We start from the raw sequence: 20,710 nt of genomic DNA on the forward strand, positions 1-20,710 counted from the left end.
GGTTGTTAACCAATGTCATAAAACAGCATGTGTGCTACTGTTATATGAGAAACTATCTGTTCTGTAAGCCTTCACCTGAAGTACAATAAAATATTAAAAAAAAAAAAAGAGTGGTCGTTATGCATCTATTTTACCAAAATGGAGGAGGGATGAGAACCTAGGCTGAGTTCACGTTAAAGTGGAAGACCTAAAAAGAACTGAAGAGAAAGTCATAAAATCTGAAACCAACTGTAGTGCCTTGCTGAACTTGAAGGAAATGTAAGAGAAGAGAGCTATGTGCTGAGAACATTATCTTGTGTGGTACCCATAGTTAGGGACTTAGACTAGGATCCAGGAAAGCAAGAAAAAAATAATAATTCATATAAGTGCCTGGATGGTGAACACTCAACTACAAGCCAAAAGTTTGGCAGTTCGAACCCACCTAGAGGTGCCTTGGAAGACAGGCCTGGCAATCTGCTTCTGAGAGATCACAGCCTTGAAAACTCTATGGAGCAATTCTACTCTGCAGACATCCAGGCCACCATAAGTCAGAACTGACTCAATGGCAACTAACAACAACAGTAGCTATATATACCGGGTAGGTAGGGTAACCAAAAAGCCAAAAAAAAGAGAAACTCTCAAGAGGTGGCATGTGGGTGTTATGTGTATAGAGGCTAAGAAAAATGTCATTAGCTTTCTTGAGGAGATCATTGGACACCTTTAAAGAGTGCTTCCAGTAGATCTACAGGGGCTGAATCCAAATTAAGAGAGACTGAGAAAGAATAGGTAATTGGGAAGTGAATGCAGCTGGTACAGACCACTGGGTTAGGAAGATGAGAAGCTGGATACAAGATGTTACAGAGGAAAGTGTCAGGGAAGCCATAGATAACACAGAAAGAATTCTTGAATTTTAAATGGAGATTGAACACAGATAATTGAAAATCTCAAGTAAAACTGCTCTCCTTTCCAATGACTATTTCTACCGACTTGACTATCATCACTGTGAGAAAACTGAGACATGTAAATGAATCAGAGCCGAATGGTATCCGTTTTTGCTAATATACAGTTCGTTTTAAAAATTGAGACATGGATTCTTGTATATACAAAATATTTTCAAACCTTTGATAGTAAAACACTGTTCTTGAGAAGTTAATGTCTAAAGTTTTTGATAATCATTTATATTGCCCATATGTAGGGTCATACCAAAAAAAAATGTTTTCTTAAAAAAAATAATTATATGTTTTATATCTGAATAGGTTCCTCAAGATGAATGGTCAGGGTACACTCCTCGCGGTAAAGACGATGAAATTCCATGCCGAAGAATGCGGAGCGGCAGCTACATCAAGGCCATGGGGGATGAAGACAGTGGTGACTCAGACACAAGTCCCAAGCCTTCTCCCAAAGTTGCAGCACGAAGAGAAAGCTATCTCAAGGCTACTCAGCCATCCCTTACAGAACTCACCACACTCAAGTAAGTGGTCCTAATGGTAACTCAGTGTAACTCTGAGCCTGACTTTATATAATTCAGTACCTTCAAAGCCCATGGACATGCAGGTATACTCTGCATAGACCATAAGCTAAAACCAGCAACCTCCAAGAAGGGTTTGAAACAATCCAGAATGACTTCTGAAAAGAAATGAAATTTCTGGTCAATGAGATGTATCTCTATCCGTGAACATTTGTTCAGCCAAAAAATCCTCAGGGAAAATCTTTTAAAAGCCCTTGAATTTTTCAGATAATTGAGTAGTAAAGTATTATCTTGGAGAAACAATTTGTGCTTGAAAGTTGGATGTTATGTTAAGATTTGTGATATGCGTTTTTAAATTTGGGCACTCGATACATATTAAAATTTTGTAAGGCCTTAAAAATGGTTTCTTGTCTTGAAAAATATCCTTATAAGTAGTACTTACCTCCATTTGTGCTATTTGCCAATGGACAGCAGTATTACAAATGAAACTACGAAAACTGATTGTTATAATCAAGGCCTGGTTAATATTATTTACAGAGAGAAAATCAGAACCTTAGAACATACCATGTAGATCTAGAACTAGGATTCCATTAGGACCTGGAAAATATACTACGAATAATTAGTATTTTAAAAGCACTTTTGATTCCATATTTTGAATAAATATATATTACTAATCATACATTTATAGTGCATTGTAAAATATTGAAAAAACAAAACTAATTTAAAAAAGACTAAAGCAGTCAGAGTAAGAAACACAAACCAGATTATTAACTAAGAACGCTGAAAAATAGCTGACCATTCTATTAATGGGAACTTATTTAAATAGCAGAGAACATTTTATTTTAGAGAAGTGGGTAAGGAGAGTCCTCTCATGACTTTTTTTCAAGGGATCATGTGGAACTACCCTGGATAATTTTAATCAAAATTTAATACCAATGACATTAGAAAACCAATACAAGAAAAGAAGCTCTTCTCCTTTCCTTGCCTTCTAGTTTCATCCCCTGCCTTTCCTCTTTGCCTTTATTACTGCCACACAAGGTAAAAGTTGATCATAGAAATAGAAAATAGAAGCAGGTCTTTATTGCACCATGTATTTCTTCGGCACACCTAGCAGAGACTCAGAAAATTAAATATACCCAGTTGGAAAATAACAGGATTTGTAATAAAAGCAGTAGGCCAAGGTGTGAAATGAGGGCAACCAAAAACTCTTCTGGCAAATATCTTGTATTGACCCGAAAATATCTCTCTACTAAAAATCAAAAACCAAACTTTTTGCTGTTGAGTTGATTCCAATTCATAGCGACCCTATAGGACAGAGTAGAACGGCCCCATAGGCTTTCCAAGGAGCAGCTGGTGGATTCAAACTGCTGCCTTTCGGTTAGCAGCCGTAGTTCTCAACCACTGTGCCACCGGGGGTCCATCTCTCCACTAGAGACCATAATAGTAGTCACAGCCATGGTAATAATTGGCATCTTCTAGAAGAAGAAAAAAGGGATGGTTTGGGTAAGAAAGTCACTCAGACTTTCAAAGTCTCAGTTTCCTTATATGTAAAACAAGCAGTGGGCCTCCACCACCTCTAGAGTCCCTTCCACTTCTTAGTACCTGTTAGCTTCTCATCAGGATACCTTCATCACATTAGCTGAGAGACACTCTGCATCTTGGGTGATGAGATAAAGTGAGCGCTGCTGCTCACCATAATACCTAGTAATGCCTAAAAAGAGCAGAGCCCTCAGGAACGTCCTGGGCAAAGGGAGTACTCTGAAGGAGGCTGAGGACAGGGGCAAGTACTAAAGTCCTCGTTCACACTGTGCCCTGGGCTTGCTCTCTCATAGCTTTAGGTGTGTGGGGAATCTGCCCTGAAGTCGCTGGAACTCTTACTTTTTTATTTACCTTCTACATAGTATTCTCTTCCTCTAATGTCCTGGAACCACAATTTTATAACTGTTATATATTTATTTTACTGCTCAGAAGTTTTAAGAGCAGGAAGAGATAAATATACAGATAATGAATAAGCTAATGGTGGAGCAGGTCAGGTACAGCAGACAGTGAAACCATCGAGCTGAGTAGAAGAGTTAACTGGCCCAAGTCCATTGTTGTTGAGTCGATTCCGATTCATAGAGACCCTATAGGACAGAGTAGAACTGCCCCCTAGGACTTCCAAGGCTGTAAACCTTTATGGAAGCAGACTGCCACATCTTTCTCCCATGGAGTGGCTGGTGGGTTCAAATCGCTGACCTTTAGGTTTAACCACTGCACCACCAGGGATCCTTGTAGAAGAGTTAGGGACTGCTATTTTCTTTCTCAAAACCTACGCAAATTCCAAATGGTAACCAATGTATTAGAGGACACCTAGTGAATTGGAACACATGCTTCTTTACTTAAGACAATGTTTCACCAAATCATCCTTGTTGCCCCCTATTCTTTAGCAGGCAAAATACCATCTGACCACCATTCAGCCATGTATTTCTTCACTTTCCCAAGACTTATTTCTCATTCATTTCCATTCATTTCCTCCTCACCTCTTTCATGAATTCCATTTATCACTGCTATTTACATAGTAAGCTTCCCTCATACTCAACTATATATGATTATCAGTGACTTCCAGTCTAATGAGCATCTAATGAGGTATACTGAAAGTCATATACACCATGAAAGCAAAAATTCTTACATGGCATGACTCATAATAAATTCTTTCTTATTCCTTGATGATGTTTTGACTGGAGATCATTATTTCTCTAGAAGTTTGAAACGTTCGATTCCTTATGAGAAAAAGATCCCCATATCTTGGAATTCTAGTTCCCCAAAAAAGAAAACTATATTTATGTTCCTACTTCTGTGACATTTAAGTCAATTTTTTTGCTCCTTCCTCCTCAGCAATTCACAGCTTTAGGAATGAATCATAGCCACGAACCAAGATAACTAAAATTAGTTAAGTGAGATTGAGGCAACATTTTATTTGAGGTTTCGACTTCCATCTTCTCTCAGAAATGTTGGAGAAAAGGCACTCCTACACTTTCTCACGTTGTTTTTCTTTTCTCATTTTCTGCTTTCCAAAGCATTTCAAGGGTTTTAATTTATGAGGGTGGTTTTGATGAGCTGCCCAGTGTCAGTGATTGGGTCTTCAGGTAGCTAAAGCTTGAGGTCAGTTCAGCATCATTGAGTCAGGAGAAGTCTTGGCACAATGAAGTCTGTGTTTGCGCTGCAAAACTCCTCCTATAGCTACTCTCTGAGGACCTGTTATTTCTCTCTTGTCTGTTTCCATAGCAGTTAACAAATTCCTTTATCTCACAACTAGCTTTTCCTGCTGCCTTAGATATTAGCCACTAATGAATATGAAATGGCATATCACTCAAGAATATTGGCATTTTCAAAAACAAACTGAATGCTTAATCATAAGTGTTGAGGCAAGTAGGAGAGAGGTTGAGCTTGGCACTGTCGCCACAGCTTGGCACTGCTGAAGTACTTAACCGTTTTACTTAGATTTGCTATAATAAGCTACTTATTCTAGAACTGAGACTACTGCCTGCTGCCATGGTTAGTAAGACCATGTCCAAATCTCATCTTGAATTTTTATTCAATATACTGTAGCAAGAACTTTTTTAAAAATGACATTAAGTGCTGTCATTTTAAAAATTCAGAAGTTAAATTCAAATGTCCACTTACTCTAGGCAAATGACACTTCATACTTCTTAATCCCTTCATCCAAGCACTAGGAAAAAATTTCCCAGAAAGAAATAGTCAGTCTGTAACATTACAGACTTTGAAACTCCTCTGAAATCACCAAGAAGGGCCCCAGGCTTTGGGCATGTTTGGTTCTGGAGAGGGACAGTCAGAGCTCTAACAATTTTGATAAAGTGTCTCACAAAAGACTTCAGGAAAGTTTATTTTCAGCCCTAAATACCTTGAAGTTTGAGAGCTTTTCATTTCAGAATGCTCTATCCCAATTCTTTCCTTGACTGTAACACTTTTTAAAAAAAAAATAATAAACTGGTGAAATACTAAATATCTCTTTGGCTTTTGGCTGCTGTTTAAATGTCCCTGAGCCTCCCCTGGGAGTGAGAGACTCGGGCTCTTACAGGGAGCACCACCTCGGTGGCACCTGTGCCCCTGAGCCCCGGCCTGGCCATGGCAGCAGCATTAAGGAATCCCAGCACTCTTGCCTGCTGAGCACAGACTGGGCCTCAGAAACACTCTCAGCATAGTGCTCCAGGAACCACTACTTAGTGCTCCCAGATGTCCACATCTCCCTGGTTTGCGTGATCCCTGAGGAGCTTCTCAGCACTAGCATGTATAGTTGTAAGGATGAGGCACAGAAGAACTGCTGGTTCACAGTTTGAAGACAAAAGGAAGTAGTACCAGTAAATAGAATAGTTTGAAAATGGGTGTTCTCCTCAACTTTGATTCTGGATACTTAAAATGAGTCAACTCTGTCTACATCAGGAACCCAAAACTGGAGCCTCTTGCTGGTGTCAGTCTTTTAGACATCTCTGTGTGAGTTTGTTTCCCTGTTTTCTCCTTAGCCACACTGTGTCCTCAGCTGGTTCCTCACACTCCACCCGCCCTCCTACCATCTACTACTCCTCATGTTCCTTCTCTTCCCAGAAAAAGAGAGAGAAAGGGAGCAGGGAGGAGAAGATGGGAGCACCACTGTTTTTTCCCAAGATGTGAACCCCATTTACAAGCATGCTCTGCTTTCCCCAAATGGGTTTCCATCCCTCTCCCCCGCTTCCCTCAGTATAATTGCAACCCGTAAGAAATGCTCCACACAATGGTAGAGAGAAAACAAACTAATACAATCTGACACTGCAGAATTGTGAATTTTCATCCTCAGTGATATAAACTCAAGAGCCTTTCCCATTCTTCCCTGAATACATGCTTTCTTATGTGACCCTCTGTCTTCCCAACTCCTCTTGTCTCCAAAATAATAAGAAATGGAAAGAAATAGAAAACAGGGAAACCCACTCACCTGCTTATAGAAGAATTATCTACATACCTTTAAAACCTCTGTAAGAAGTAAGCCTGCTTTAAAAAAAACAAAAACTGGTACCAAGAGTTACTTATTACGCTCAGCCCCCTCACCACCATAAACCAGAAAAAAAACCCAAACCAAACCCTTGGCTGTCCAGTTGATTCCGACTGATAGAGACCCTATAGGACAGAGTAGAACTGCCCCACAGGGTTTCCAAGGCTATAAATCTTTAAGGAAGCAGACTGCCACATCTTTCTCCCATGGAGCAGCTGGTGAGTTCAAACTGCCAACTTCTCAGTTAGCAGCCAAGCGCCACCAGGAATCCTTGTCCTCACCACAATACCCAACTTAAAAAAAAAAATCCCTCATTGGGAGAGAATGCCCTTCTCCAGATAATATGGAATGTATGAATACTGTGGTCTAGTGCTCTTTAGAAAAGCCTATTCTGGGGGAAATCTGGACAGACTGAACTGTCCCTGTCATGACGAAAACCACAGAGAGGAGAGAACTTCTTGTGTGTCGATGAGGGAGGTGAAAGAATAAAAGGAAATCCAGATACATCTTTGAGAGAAGGAATGAGGAGTTTAAACAGTAGGGGGGATATTGAAGTTTTAATGAGGTTCTAGTGCCTGACCAAGTGCTAAAGCTTTACATATGTTTTCTCATTTAATCAGAACAACTCTATACATCTGATTGTCCCTATTTTACAAACGATGCTAAATAACTTGTCCAAGGTTAACCAGTTGCCATCAAGTTGACTCCAACTCATGGCAACCTCATGTGTGTCAAAATACAACTGAACTCCGCAGGGTTTTCAATGGCTGATTTTTCAGAAGATTGCCAGGCCTTTCTGGGTGGATTTGAACTACCAGCTTTTCCATTAATAGCCGAGTGCTTAACCATTTGCACTACCCAGGGGTTCCTTTGTCTAAGGTTACATATTTACTAACATCGGAGCTAAGATCTGAGCCCAGGTCTTAAAAGCAGAAAGGATAAAAAACTGGGTGGAATGATAAACGTATCAAGACTGCAGAAATTAGCTATTTAAAGAGTTTTAAAAATGGAGGGAAAAAAAGATCATCTGGGTGTGGAAGACTGAGAAGCAGTGCCCAGGAAAAAGAGAAATTGGAAGTAGATTCTGAGAACCAAAGGAGCAAGAACATCATGACTTGGGCTTGGTTTGGGGTAAAGGGAGGAAAGACACAACAACCAAAGGATCAGATCTCTAGGGGGGTTGGCAGACCAAGGACATGGGAAGGAGCGGTAGCCCCTTAGGAATCCGGGCCAGCTCTGTCGGGACTAGCGTAATCTTACATCGTGTACTTGTATCTTCTCAGATGACGTGCGATATATATATAACCCCGAGACTTCTTCATGTGACGGGAAACCAGTGTTGCACCCTTAATCACTGACCTAGTGTGGCTGTGTAACAAGGCACTGAGTACAGCAGAGAGCTGTGAGCAGTGGAAGTTCCCCAAGGAAGGCTCTGGAAACTAAGGTTCCCCACGCCCTTCGGTTAATGCTAATGGAAAATGCTCCCACTGTCCTATCAGGAGCCTTCTGTTTGGAAAGAGCCTCAAAATCCTTTGCTTTACCTACCTACTAGCTACCATTCCATTAGTTTAATATCTATGTTCCCTATTAAAGTGCAGAGGACTGGTAAAAGAGAACACCCTAATTGCAGTCAGAAACTGTTTTCATTTAATCACTCACTTGCTCATTTAGTCACTCAACAAACATTTATTTAAGAACCTTAAATATTTAAGTAATGCATGAGTCACTTATACCTTGAACTTCTTAAATACTTTACTAAAATCTGGTTTTCCAGGGTCAACATCAAGTGGGAGTGAATACATTTATCTGTCTATCTAGTATATCTATCTATGTATATCTATATTAGCTAGAGAGAGAGAGAAAGAGTTTGTTTCAGAATGGCGAAAGCAAGCACTACAAAAAGAGGAAATCAAAACCAAACCAAACATGCTGCCATCGAGTCAATTCCGATTCAGAGCGACCCTATAGCACAGAGTAAAACTGCCTCATAGGGTTTCCAAGGAGCCTCTGATGGATTGGAAACTGCCAACCTTTTGGTTAGCAGCCAAGCTATTAACCACTGCAGGCACCAGGGCTCCTACAGAAAAAGGAAAGGAACTTAAAATTCAGAAGTGGAGATACTGAAGTTGATAGTTTTGCTCAGAAGTTTTTCTGGTCAGAAAAAATCCACATTAACCTGGCACTGGGGAGGGATTTTTTCTGTTTTTGTTTTTTGTTGCAGGTTACTATTTTGTCAGCATAGTTCAAGTTATTAGCTTTGCCTTCATTTTATGTCATTATAGAAATCCTCACCATGCCCTCAGATGGCAGGACCTTATGAAGGAAAGAGAAAAGCTTCTTTAAAAGGAAGTCTAAGCAGACATACTAGGAGCTGCCTCAAATTGTTTTTGGAAGCAGGATGGGCGTAAGCCCTAAATAAATGTGCCTTTAGAAAAGATGCATATGGACTAGCAAAACCACCAACATTCCTAACAGGGAACCCAAGGTCAAGAAGGGGAGAGTGTTGACATGTCGCGGCATTGGCAACCAATGTCACAAAACTATATGTATACTAATTGTTTAAAGAGAAGCTAGTTTGTTCTGTAAACCTTCATCTAAAGTACAATTTAAAAAATATATATAGAAAAAAATAAAATTTAAAAACCACCAACATTCCTATAAAGCAAGAGGAGTGAGATCCAAACTGCAGTCCAAGGAATCCAGGTTAGCTTCACAGGGGCACTTCTAACTGCAAAGTTATTAATTGTTGGATAAATCAGTTTGGAACTCTTTAGAGGCATCATTTAAAACAGCCTGGATTTTATTTCTCTGAGAGCTTTGGTATCTCTGCTTGAAGACTTGGACAGGATGGATAAAACACCCACCTATAGAGTTTCCAGCCTAAGAAGTCTGGGACTGGAGTATGAGATCAGCACCATGTTCTTATCACCTACATTGTTCTTATATTTTTAAGCCACCCAAGAAGTAAAATGAGATTTCAAGGCACTCAAATATTTCAGTGCTCCCTAAGCCCATCACTTCTCTTCCTCACTCCTCCAATTCTGACAACATAATGACCATTTTCCAAATACAGTCTTAAAAGAGTGCCTCTCACCTCTCACCTCTGCAGAGTTTAGGACCTCATGATTTCTAACTTGATTGATTGCAATGGACCTATTTGTCTTGCTGCTGCCAGTTTCCCTCTGCTCCAACTGCTTCTAAAGACTTGCTACCAGGTTGCTAAAAAATCAAACATGGGTCTCATTTTTCTCTGCACAAAGTCCTCAACATAGCATTCAAAAGGTTCGCAGTAAGACCCCATTCTCCTCTGAGATTGTCTTTCCTGCTCTCCCTTTACAATTATTCTGTGCTTCAATCAAACTGAGCTACTAATTGTCCTTAGATTCTATTTTGCTGATTTCAGGCCTATGCTAGTCAGAATAGGCTAGATATACTGGGGGTGAAAAACAACTCCAAAATCATAGAGGCTTCTAATTTGTTGTACACACTACATGTCCATCCTGGGTCAGCAGGGAACTCTGTTCACCATAGTCCCCAGGGACCCAGATTGTGGCTCCCACGGTCCCCAAGGCGGGAGAAAAACACAGTGTGAATTGAGCACAGAGTCTTAAAGCTTCCACACACAGTGAACAGTTCACCTCCATTCCCAGTTCAAAGAGACCAGGAAGGCAAGCTTGCCATGTGCCCAGGACATGAAGAGATAAAAAGAAATATTTGGCAAGCAGCATTAATGACTACCAAAGTCTATCCTCTGGACACCAAGTATTTGGCTCACTCTCTTTCCTGCAAGCAAAATGTATTCACTGATCGCAACCACCATCAAATGGAGAAGAAACCCTATCTCGGCACAATATCAGTCTAACAGTGTGTGGCCTGTGGGTGATATGTGATAATCTGTAAAGCAGGGAATGATGCACAGGAAGCTCTACATCTGGTCCAGATGGGACTTCTCTGAATCTGAAGACCCATGGACTCAAAAGTACAAATTATATGCCTCTCACACACACCCAGTACTAATGGTGGAACAAGGACAAAAAAAATCCACAATAAACACTCCCATTCAGAAAAAAGAATATGGGAGATAACAGAAGCCATTTGTCCAAAGCAATTCTGAAATTTCACTGGGTAAGATGTTGCAGGGCTCTGTTCCCTGGGGGAAGAAATGGTTCTTGATTAGGCTGCAATTCTGCTCCCTGGAAGTACTTCCTTATCCTTTGTTCTCCATGTCCCCTAACTCCTCCTTAACCATATCCAAAGTACACATCAGAGAATGTGTGCCCCTTGGGAGCCAAGAGACATTTTAGGTCCCCTACAGCTACCATGTCTTTTAATCTAGGCTTGTGGCCTTTTTTTGGCAGTACAGCTCTCCCAGAACTTTAGTCAGCTTCTTATTCCAGTGAGCTCCATATACCAATAGTCTTACTCACAGAACTCTTCTAGATATAATTATCATTTTTGCTGTATTTGTTTGCCTTCTCACCTCCATTCCTCTCTCCATCACAAATACCTTGAGCTTATTAGGCTGAGTGGGAGAGCCAAACTCATTAGCTACTTCCCTGTCAATCATTTTGTCTAATCAAAAAGAGTTATTTAATTGTATCTTCATTCTAAAACATATGAATCCATTCAGTCATTTTACCAATGAGGTGCTATGGTTATGTCCTTGATTTGAACCTTGCCATAAGGGGTAGTTTTTCCATGTCTTCATTGGTCGAAGGCCTCCTCAGATTTACTTTTTAAGAGCTGGGTTAAAATCAGTTGCTTCTTCCAATCCTGCAAGGCCACAGATGTCTACATTCTCCTTATTTCCTTTCATTGCTACTTGCAATCTAACCAAATTCTTTTCTGAGTTCATTTCGAACTGTGTAATACTTTGTCAAAGGTTACCGACAGCAACCAACACATGCTATTAATGTTCTGTTTTACAACTGATTCCCCTAGAGCTACAAGTTCACTTCTTATAGCATCTGCGTTCCAAGTCATTGTAGACAACAGTTTTCCCAAATTATTCACCATTGCATAACATAGATCAACATTTCTCCCAGCATCTAATAACAATTACCTTGCTGCCTGCTACAAAATTTCTGTACCAATTTATAGACTAGCTAAGTTAGGCTAGGTTTTTCTCTGTTAATAAACAACCCCAAAATCTCAAAAATTGATTTCTTGCTCACAATCTATATCCATCTTGGGTTGTCAGGATTCTCTGCTCTTTGCAGTCACTCAGAGACCCAGAATGACAGAGGCTCCATCTCAATGGGTGTTTCCACCATCACCAAAGCAGGGAAGGGAATATGATGAATTGAGCACTGGCTCTTAAAGGTACTGCCTGGAAGTGGCACACGTCACGTCACTTGCATATCATTGGCTAAGACTACCTACATGACCACACCTAATTCCAAAGAGGCAGAGAAGTGCAATACAACCACATGCCCGGAAAACAGAGAGCTGGATATATTCAGTGAACAGCAGTAATGATACCTCAAGGCCTTTGTTCATGCTGTTTCCCAACTTATACCTGTGAAATGACGTCTCCTATTAATTTATTCATTCAACAAAGACTTACAGTAGTGTATTGCTCCAGAGCACAAGCTCCAAGACCAGACGATCAGGGTTCAAAATCACAGCTCTCTCACTTCTAAATGTGTTGTTGTTGTTAGGCCATCAAGTCGCTACAACAGAACAAAACACTGCCTGGTCCTGAACCATCCTCACAATCATTGCTATGTTTGAGCCCATTGTTGCAGCCACTGTGTCAGTCCATCTCGCTGAGGGTCTTCCTCTTTTTCGATTTTCCTCTGCTTTACTAAACTTGATGTCCTTCTCCAGGGACTGGGCCCTCCTGATAACATGCCCAAATTACGTGAGATGAAGTCTTGCCATCCTCACTTCTAAGGAGCATTCGGGCTCCTTAGAAGACAATGTGTTCATTCTTCTGGCAGTCCATGGTGTGTTCAATATTCTTCGCCAACACCAGAATTCAAATGCATCAATTCTTCTTCAGTCTTCCTTCTTCATTGTCCAGGTTTCTCATACATATGAGGCAATTGAAAATACCACGGGTTGGCTCAGGCACACCTTAGTCCTCAAAGTGACATCTTTGCTTTTTAACACTTTAAAGAGGTCTTTTGCAGCAGATTTGCCTAATGCAATACGTCATTTGATTTTTTGACTGCTGCTTCCATGGGTATTGATCACCAGCCATTCCACGGGAGAAAATGGGGCAGTTCTACTCTGTTCTATAGGGTCAATATGAGTCGGAATCAACTCAACGACAATGGATTCTAAATGTGTTACTGTGGGAAAATTATTTAACTCTTCTCTGCCTTGATTTCCTCTTCAGTTATACAGGGATGATAATAGTTCCTACCTCGTGGGTGAACGTAAGGATTCAATAAAGTAACAAATGTGAAGCACTTAGCACATAGTAAGTGTTCCATAAAGGGTAGCTGTTATCATCATTATTAGTTTTGGCCACATGCCTTGTGCTAAGCATTGGGGATATGTTCATAATCACGATTCCTGGTATAATAAACCAAACCAAAAAAACGTTGCTGTGGAGTTGATTCTGACTCACAACAACTATATAGGACAGAGTCGAACTGCCCCATAGGGCTTCCAAGGAGCAGCTGGTGGATTCGAACGACCAACCTTTTGATTAGTATCCGAGCTCTTAACCACTGCACCACCAGGGCTCCATTCCTGGTATAATAGAACTTACAGTCTAACGGAGAAGACTATAAAAAATGTCTCCATTCTTTCCAATTGTCCTCTGAAATTTAACCTCTCCCTGTTGGCTGTTATTTATTTCTCCTAAAAACCACCATAGCACTTTGTTGTAACTTTTCTCAAGGCAGTCATTGCCATTCTTATATACTTTTATACTTACTCTGTCCCAGTTTAGAAGGGGGTTCAAAAAAAACTACCTGAAGTAATGTTTGTGAAGCACTTGGCACAGATCTGCACTGCGTAAATGCTGAACAAATGGGGGCTGAAAGCACATTAACATGTTAAAAATGCCTGCACAGCCACCCCTAGTATCTTCATCCACTGTGAACACTCACAGATTTCCCTCCGTGCATCTGGGGAATCCCAGTTCTTTCTAGTTCTGTGAGGAGAAGGGGAGTGGCTGCAAGGGACCACCGTAAACTAATCTCTTTAGGATTGGGGAAGGATCCTATTTAATGATCACAGTAATTTCTGAGCACTTCTTCAAACTTACTTGTGAACCCAAATAAACCACTGAGAAGGAAATATATTGGATCATCTATCCTGATAACTAGTCATATTTTAATTTTCTTCTAAGCCTATTTTTCAAGATAAATAATATTTGTAACCAACAATTTATTAAGTGTTTTCAATACATCCAATTTGATTATCCCAACTGTCTCAGAAGGAATTTAGAAGTGATTTCAACTAACGCTTTGCAGGTAAACTAAGGGTTTAGCATGGTTATGAGCCTTGGAGGTGGAGCAGCAGCTCAGACCTGGGTCTAAAGCTCTAGCCCTCTGCTTTCCCTTCCAGCTATCTCCCTCCCATTGCTTGTTGGAACTCTAGAGACTTTTCCCTGAAGAGTCCGGGGGCTGTTGTCACTATCTGGACATTGTTCCTGGCTTCCAGATCAGAACCTTCTTTTAGTTCTTTGGACCACTTCTCTTTCCCAGAAAAAGCAAAGCTGAGAGCTCCAGGCATATGTCCAGGTTGCCAACTGCATGTAGAATTGCCACCACCTCTGTCACATCATCCCCTTGAAATTGCAGGATTTCAAGAGAGGTGGAACATTCTGTGGGTATAGATCCTTAAAAGATTGGGCTGATCCTACAGCTTGTTTTCTGAGCCTGAGATTAAAAAGCCAAGTGAGGACCGCTTTCCCTTGTTACTGTCCTTTCCCACTTAGTAAAGAAAGGTTGAGTTGGAGTTTTGGAGTGAGAGAAGCTAGAGATGAAAACTAGCTGGCCATGCTCATCAACCCCGAGAATGTGGTCCTCACTGAAAGAAACCACTCTGTGATGAGCTGGGGCTGGGTTCAGTGGGCCTAGGAGAGCAGACTGTGTGCATCTCTTCCCAACTCCACATTCAGTTTTGCTGCCCGGATCACTTGATTTTGCCCATGGTGGGAGTATTTACACCATGGAAACCAACAAACCTTACAAAGCAGGGCTTTATGTTCTCCAGCAAGCCAGAATTCTCTTCATGTAGCTTTTCTTCAGAAATAGGATGAAAGAAAAACCTTAGAAGTAAAATTGGAAGGAATCTTAGTGATTATTTCAACACTGTTGTATTACAAATGAGGAAAAGGAGGCCCAGACGAGAGTGCTGGCTTGCTTAAACTGTTCGGCAACTTTTAGCACCCAGTCTTCTCCCACTCAACCAAGTATTCTTTGCAAAGAAATCCAAATTTCTACATTCCCTAAGGGAGGCGAGAAATATAAGGCTCTGTCTCTGTTGCACATAGGAATACTCAAGTGGTGCAAATGGTTAACACACTCAGCTGGTGACCGAAAGCTTGGAGGTTCAAGTCCACCCAGAAACTCCTCAGAAGAAAGGCCTGGTGATCTACTTCTGAAAAATCAGTTATTGAAAACCCTATGGAGCACAGTTCTACTCTGACACACATGGGGTTGCCATGTGTCAGAATCGACTCGACGGCAACTGGTGGCTACTGCATATATGTGATTAAGTGCCACCAAGAGTGCTGAAAGGATTTTTGTATAAATATTTATTATCAGTTTCAAAATTATATCATATATGTTATCCCAGACTAAAAGTGCCTAATTAATCAGAAAAAGGAAAAGTTAGTATGAAGTGGAAATAACCAAGGATGGCTTTATGAAACAGAAAGGATTCAACCAAGAACTGGGAGGGAAGAATGTGTCTGAATATAAACCAGTTTGACCGATGCATGAGATCCAAACCCACGGCCGTCGAGTTGGTTCCGACTCATAGCAACCCCATAGAGTTTCCAAGGCTGTAAATCTCTACAGAAGCAGACTGCCACATCTCTCTCCCCTGGAGCCGCTGGTGATTTTGAACCACTGACCTTTTAGTTAGCAGTCAATCGCTTCAAGATGCATGAGAAGGAGCATTAAAAAATGGGAAGCCATCTTTGGATAGATAATGAGGACTGTTGCAAGCAAAATCCTTGAATATCTGGAGAATTTGTTTTCCTTTCATCCAGTTAGAGATGGGGAGAGGACCACTGTTGGTGACAGAGAAAGGAAATGAAGTGATGTTAAGTGTTGTTTTAGAAAGATGATCTGCATGATGTGGCTTGAAAAAGCCAAGCACAGGAGAGCTTTTATCTTGTTTACATGAAAGCATATTCTATATTAATTACATGGTTATGCATGTCTGGAAGAATGTTTTCTAACATCTCAACAGTGGTTCTCTCTCGGGGGAGGCTTTTTGGGTGATTTTCTTTCTTTATTGTGCTTTACTCTGTTTTTTTTTTCTTTTTGTTACAATGAATGTATATAATTTAAGCAAAAATTTCATCCTGAAGAATGATAATGACTAACACTTAGAAGCAGTTCTTTTATGCCAGGCACAGTACATATAATAATTGTAATGGTAGCTATAAGACAAGAATTATTATTATCCTGAATTATACAATGAAGAAACTGGAACACAGGAGGTGAACTGACTGGCCAGAGGTCTCAGGGCTAGTTTGTGAATCCAGAGTCCGTACTGCCTCTGGATGTGGTTTATAGAGACCAACTGGAGGCAGAGAGTTTGAAATCAAGCAAAGGAGTTAAGAAAAAGTTGCACTAACCCAGGCATGAGATGGCAGAAACTTAAATTGAAGTGATGACCTAGAAATAGCTAGTATGAAAAGTTATATAGATAAGTAAAAAACCACCAGTTGCCATAGAATTGATTCCTACTCACGATGACCCCATGTGTGTTAGAGTAGAACTATGCTAAGTGGGGTTTCAGTGGCTGATTTTTTGGAAGTAGATCACCAGGCCTTTCTTCTGAGGTGCTTGTGGTTGGGCTCAAACCACCAACCTTCCGGTTAACTGCTGAGCACGTTAACCATCTGTACCGCCCATACAGATAAGGAAGGATACAAAAAAATCAACCCAACCAAGAACAGGTCTCATCTCCTTGCTGCTGTTGCTTCTGCCGCTGTTTTCTCCTGTTTGTTGTGGTGACACCCTATGCCATGGCTCTTTTCTGATTAGAAATAATGGGAAGATTTTCTCTTCTATTATTGTAAAAATAATACTTGTAAAATTTTCAACAGCACTAAAGAGTGTTTAATAATATATATAAAAGTCTTCCTTTCCTATCCAATCCCTTTACCCCTCACTAGAGGTAAGAATTTTAACAGCTTCTTGTGTATACTTTCAGAAATGTTCTATGCATATATTGCGTGTATGTACTATATATACACATGCCTAAGCAAGCAGCTGCTAACCAAAAGGTTGGTGGTTTGAACCCACCAGCCACTATACAGGAGAAAGATGTGGCAGTCTGCTTCCATAAAGATTATCAAACCCAAACCAAACCCATTGCCATTAAGTCAGATCTGACTCATAGCCACCCTATAGGACAGAGTAGAACTGCCCCATAGGGTTTCCAAGGACGAGCTGGTGGATTCGAACTGCCAACCTTTGGGTTAGCAGCCAGTCTCTTAACCACTGAGTTACCAGGGCTCCCCATAAAGACTACAGCCTTGGAAATCTTATGGGGCAGTTCTACTCTGTCCTATAGGGTTGCTATGAATCGGAATCAACTCGATGACAATGGGTTTGGTTTTTGGTTTTGATATACTTTCTTTACACATACTGTTCTGTAATTTGCTCTTTTCACTTGAAATCATATCTTAGACATTGTTTTGTATACATGTATGTAATTAACCACATTCTTTTAACAACTGCAAAATATTCCATTGTATGAATGTACCATAATTTATGTAACCACTTCTTTCTTTAAGAGGGGAATATTCTTTATGCAAAGCTATAGAAAGCAAAACGGCCTTCTTATAAGAAAAATGGAAATATAAAACCAAAAACTATAAAAATCATACAAGAAAAAGTAGGGTCAACCCTAGAGGCCCTAATACACAGTATAAATAGGATATAAACCATAACTAACAACACACAAACACCAGAAGATTAGCTAGATAACTGAGATCTTCTAAAAATTAAACATTTATGCTCATCAAAAGACTTCACCAAAGGAGTAAAAAGAGAACCTACAGACTAGAAAAAAAAATTTTGGTTATGACAAATTGGACGAAGGTCTTATCTCTAAAATCTACAGGAAAATCCAATGCCTCTACAACAAAAAGACAAATAATCCAACTAAAAAATGGGCAAGGATATAAACAGACACTTCACTAGAGAAGACATTCAGGCAGCTGACAGACACATGAGGAAATGTTCGAGATCACTGGCCATTAGAGAAATGCAAATCAAAACTACAATGAGGTACCATCTCACACATTACTAGCATGAATCAAAAAAACAGAAAATAACAAATGTCGGAGAGGCTGCAGGTAGATTGGAACTCTTATGCACTGCTGGTAGGATGTAAAATGGTACAACCATTTTGAAAAACGATATGGCACTTCCTTAAAAATCTAGAAGTGGTAATACTATACAATCCAGCAATCCATTCCTAGAACTATATCCTAAAGAAATAAGAGCCATCACACAAATAAACATATGCACACCCATGTTCATTGCAGCATTATTCACAATAGCCAAAAAGATGGAAACAATCTAAGTGCCCAATCAACAAATGAATGGATAAACAAACTATGGCACATACACACAATGGAATATTACACAACAATGAAAAACAATGATGAATCTGCAAAACATCTCACAACATGGAGGACATTATGTTGAGTGAAACAAGTCAATCACAAAAGGACAAATACTGTATGAGACCACTATAATAAAAACACATGAAAAGGTTTACACACAGAAAGAAACAATCTTTGATGGTTATGAGGGAAGGGAGGGATGGAGAGGGAAAAACACTAACTAGACAATAGATAAGTGGTAACTTTGGTGAAGGGTAAGACAGTACACAATACCGGGGAAGTCAGCAAAACTCGACCAAGGCAAGGTCATGGAAGCTTCATAGACACATCCAAACTCCCTGAGGGACCCAATTATTGGGCTGAGCACTGTAGGAACCATGGTCTCCAGGGACAGCTAGCTCAATTGGTATAACATAGTTTATAAAGAAGATGTTCTACATCCTACTTTGGTGAGTAGTAGCTGGGATCTTAAAAGCTTGTGAGTGGCCATCTAAGACACTCCACTGGTCCCACCCCATCTAGAGCAAGGGAGAATGAAGAAAACCAAAGATACAAGGGAAAGATTAGTCCAAAAGACTAATGGACCACAACTACCACAACCTCCACCAGGCTGAGTCCAGCACAACTAGATGGTGTCCAGCTACCACCACCAACTGCTCTGACAGGGATCATGTAAAACAATCTCAGACAGAGCTGGAGAAAAAATGTAGAACAAAATTCTAACTCATAAAAAAAAACCGGACTTACTGGTCTGACAGAGACTGGAGAAACCCTGAGAGTATGGCTGCTGGACACCCTTTTAACTCAGTACTGAAGTCACTCTTGAGGTTCACCTTTCAGCCAAAGATTGTTGTTGTTGTTGTTAGATGCCGTTGAGTTGGTTCCGACTCATAGCGATCCTATAGCACAAAGTAGAACTGCCCCATGGGGTTTCCGAGGATTAGACAGGCCCATAAAACAAAACGAGACTAAATGGGCACACCAGCCCAGGGGCAAGGACCAGAAGGCAGGCAGGAACAGGAAAGCTGGTAACGGGGAACCCAAGGTGGAGAAGCAGAGCATGTCGAATTGTGGGTTTGGCAACCAATGTCGCAAAACAATATGTGTATTAATTGTTTAATGAAAAAGTAATTTGCTCAGTAAACCTTCATCTAAACTACAATTAAAGAAAAAGAAAAATGGAGTCCCTGGGTGATGCAATCGGTAATCTCTTGACTGCTAACTGGAAGGTTGGCAGTTCATGCCCAGAGGCACCTCAGAAAACAGGCCTAGTATCTGCTTCTGAAAGATCACAGCCTTGAAAACCCTGTGGAGCAGTTCTACTCTGACATCTGGGGTCACCAGGAGTCGGGGTAGACTTGACAGCAGCTAACAACATAAGAAAAATAGCTATTTATAATATACCAGAAGGATCATAGGATTATAATCCTCGAGCAAGAGTATACAAATGAGCTAAGAGTTTTAAAGTGATTTCAGTAACCTATATTGGCTTAGGATCTCAAAGCACTTGATAATCTGAAGAGAATGAACATGAAGCAAAAAGCATGATATAAAATGAAATATGTTCCCAACCCAGCAAAATAGAAAAGTTGAACTGTAAAATCTGCCTGTTTAACTCCCTGCCATTAGCACTGAGTTCTAAGATGAAGCCACTCAGGGGCTGAATATAAACCAACTACCACAGGAAAAGCAATCCTGGGGGTCGTTGTAAAAATAAGTGGATTTTTCAGTTTTTTGTTGTTTTTGTTTTTAACCTACAATCATGGTGATAGGTGATCAGCAACAGCTAGAAATTTCCAGCTTATTTTCCTTTATGAATATTTTGATATTGTCTGAGTGGTTTAGAAGATAGACTAAGCCTGCCTTCCTATCCCTCTTTCCCTGGCTGTCTTTAAAGGAAACCATTTTAGGTAGAGGATACTCCAAGGGTTAGGGTTAGGGAGACCACTAGGGAAAAAAAAAGGCCTAAGTTTGTTCTTATTTTGTTTTGTTTTCCCAAAATAAGGTAAATCCACTAAGTGCCTGCACTGCTCAAACTCCAGGACCTTCCCTGAGTTTATTTAAGCAGTCAGTTGCCCGTAGCAACCACCCACATGTTAATTAAGTAGCTGATCTGAACATTGTGTAAAACAGTTTGGTGGGCCTCTATTTTCTGTGATCACGTCCTGTGCTCTGGAGGTAAGACATTAAACCTAAATGAGTATTTGAATATATTAACAATGGGTTTTGTTCTTTATTTTAAAAAAAGAAAAGAAAAATCTACTTTTTAATGACGTGATAAAATACTGAAAACAAAACTGGCTGCCCTCCACACTGTCTGAGATGGAATCACTTCAGGAAGGAGAGGAGTGCTGTGAAGAACCCTCAGCAGAAGGAGCAGCGTGCTCGGACCCAGCCCTCTGTCTCCGTCCAGTCCCCTGTCGCAGCGCCCTCATGCTCTCAGGCTCTCCATGATAATCAAGTC

General features: G+C 40.4%; 1 protein-coding gene across 6 annotated transcripts in view; it reads left to right on the forward strand.

The window, feature by feature from the left end:
* Positions 1–20,710, forward strand: part of DLGAP1 (DLG associated protein 1) — a 427,582-nt gene that overhangs the window by 94,114 nt on the left and 312,758 nt on the right. For all 6 annotated transcript variants that reach the window (XM_004388924.2, XM_004388920.2, XM_004388922.2 and 3 more), the window contains exon 2: positions 1,236–1,450. In XM_004388924.2, the coding sequence (XP_004388981.2) occupies positions 1,236–1,450 (215 nt within the window). The remainder of the gene's footprint in view (positions 1–1,235; positions 1,451–20,710) is intronic.

This window comes from Trichechus manatus, unplaced genomic scaffold, assembly GCF_000243295.1.
Source record: "Trichechus manatus latirostris isolate Lorelei unplaced genomic scaffold, TriManLat1.0 scaffold00222, whole genome shotgun sequence".
Classification (NCBI taxonomy): domain Eukaryota; kingdom Metazoa; phylum Chordata; class Mammalia; order Sirenia; family Trichechidae; genus Trichechus; species Trichechus manatus.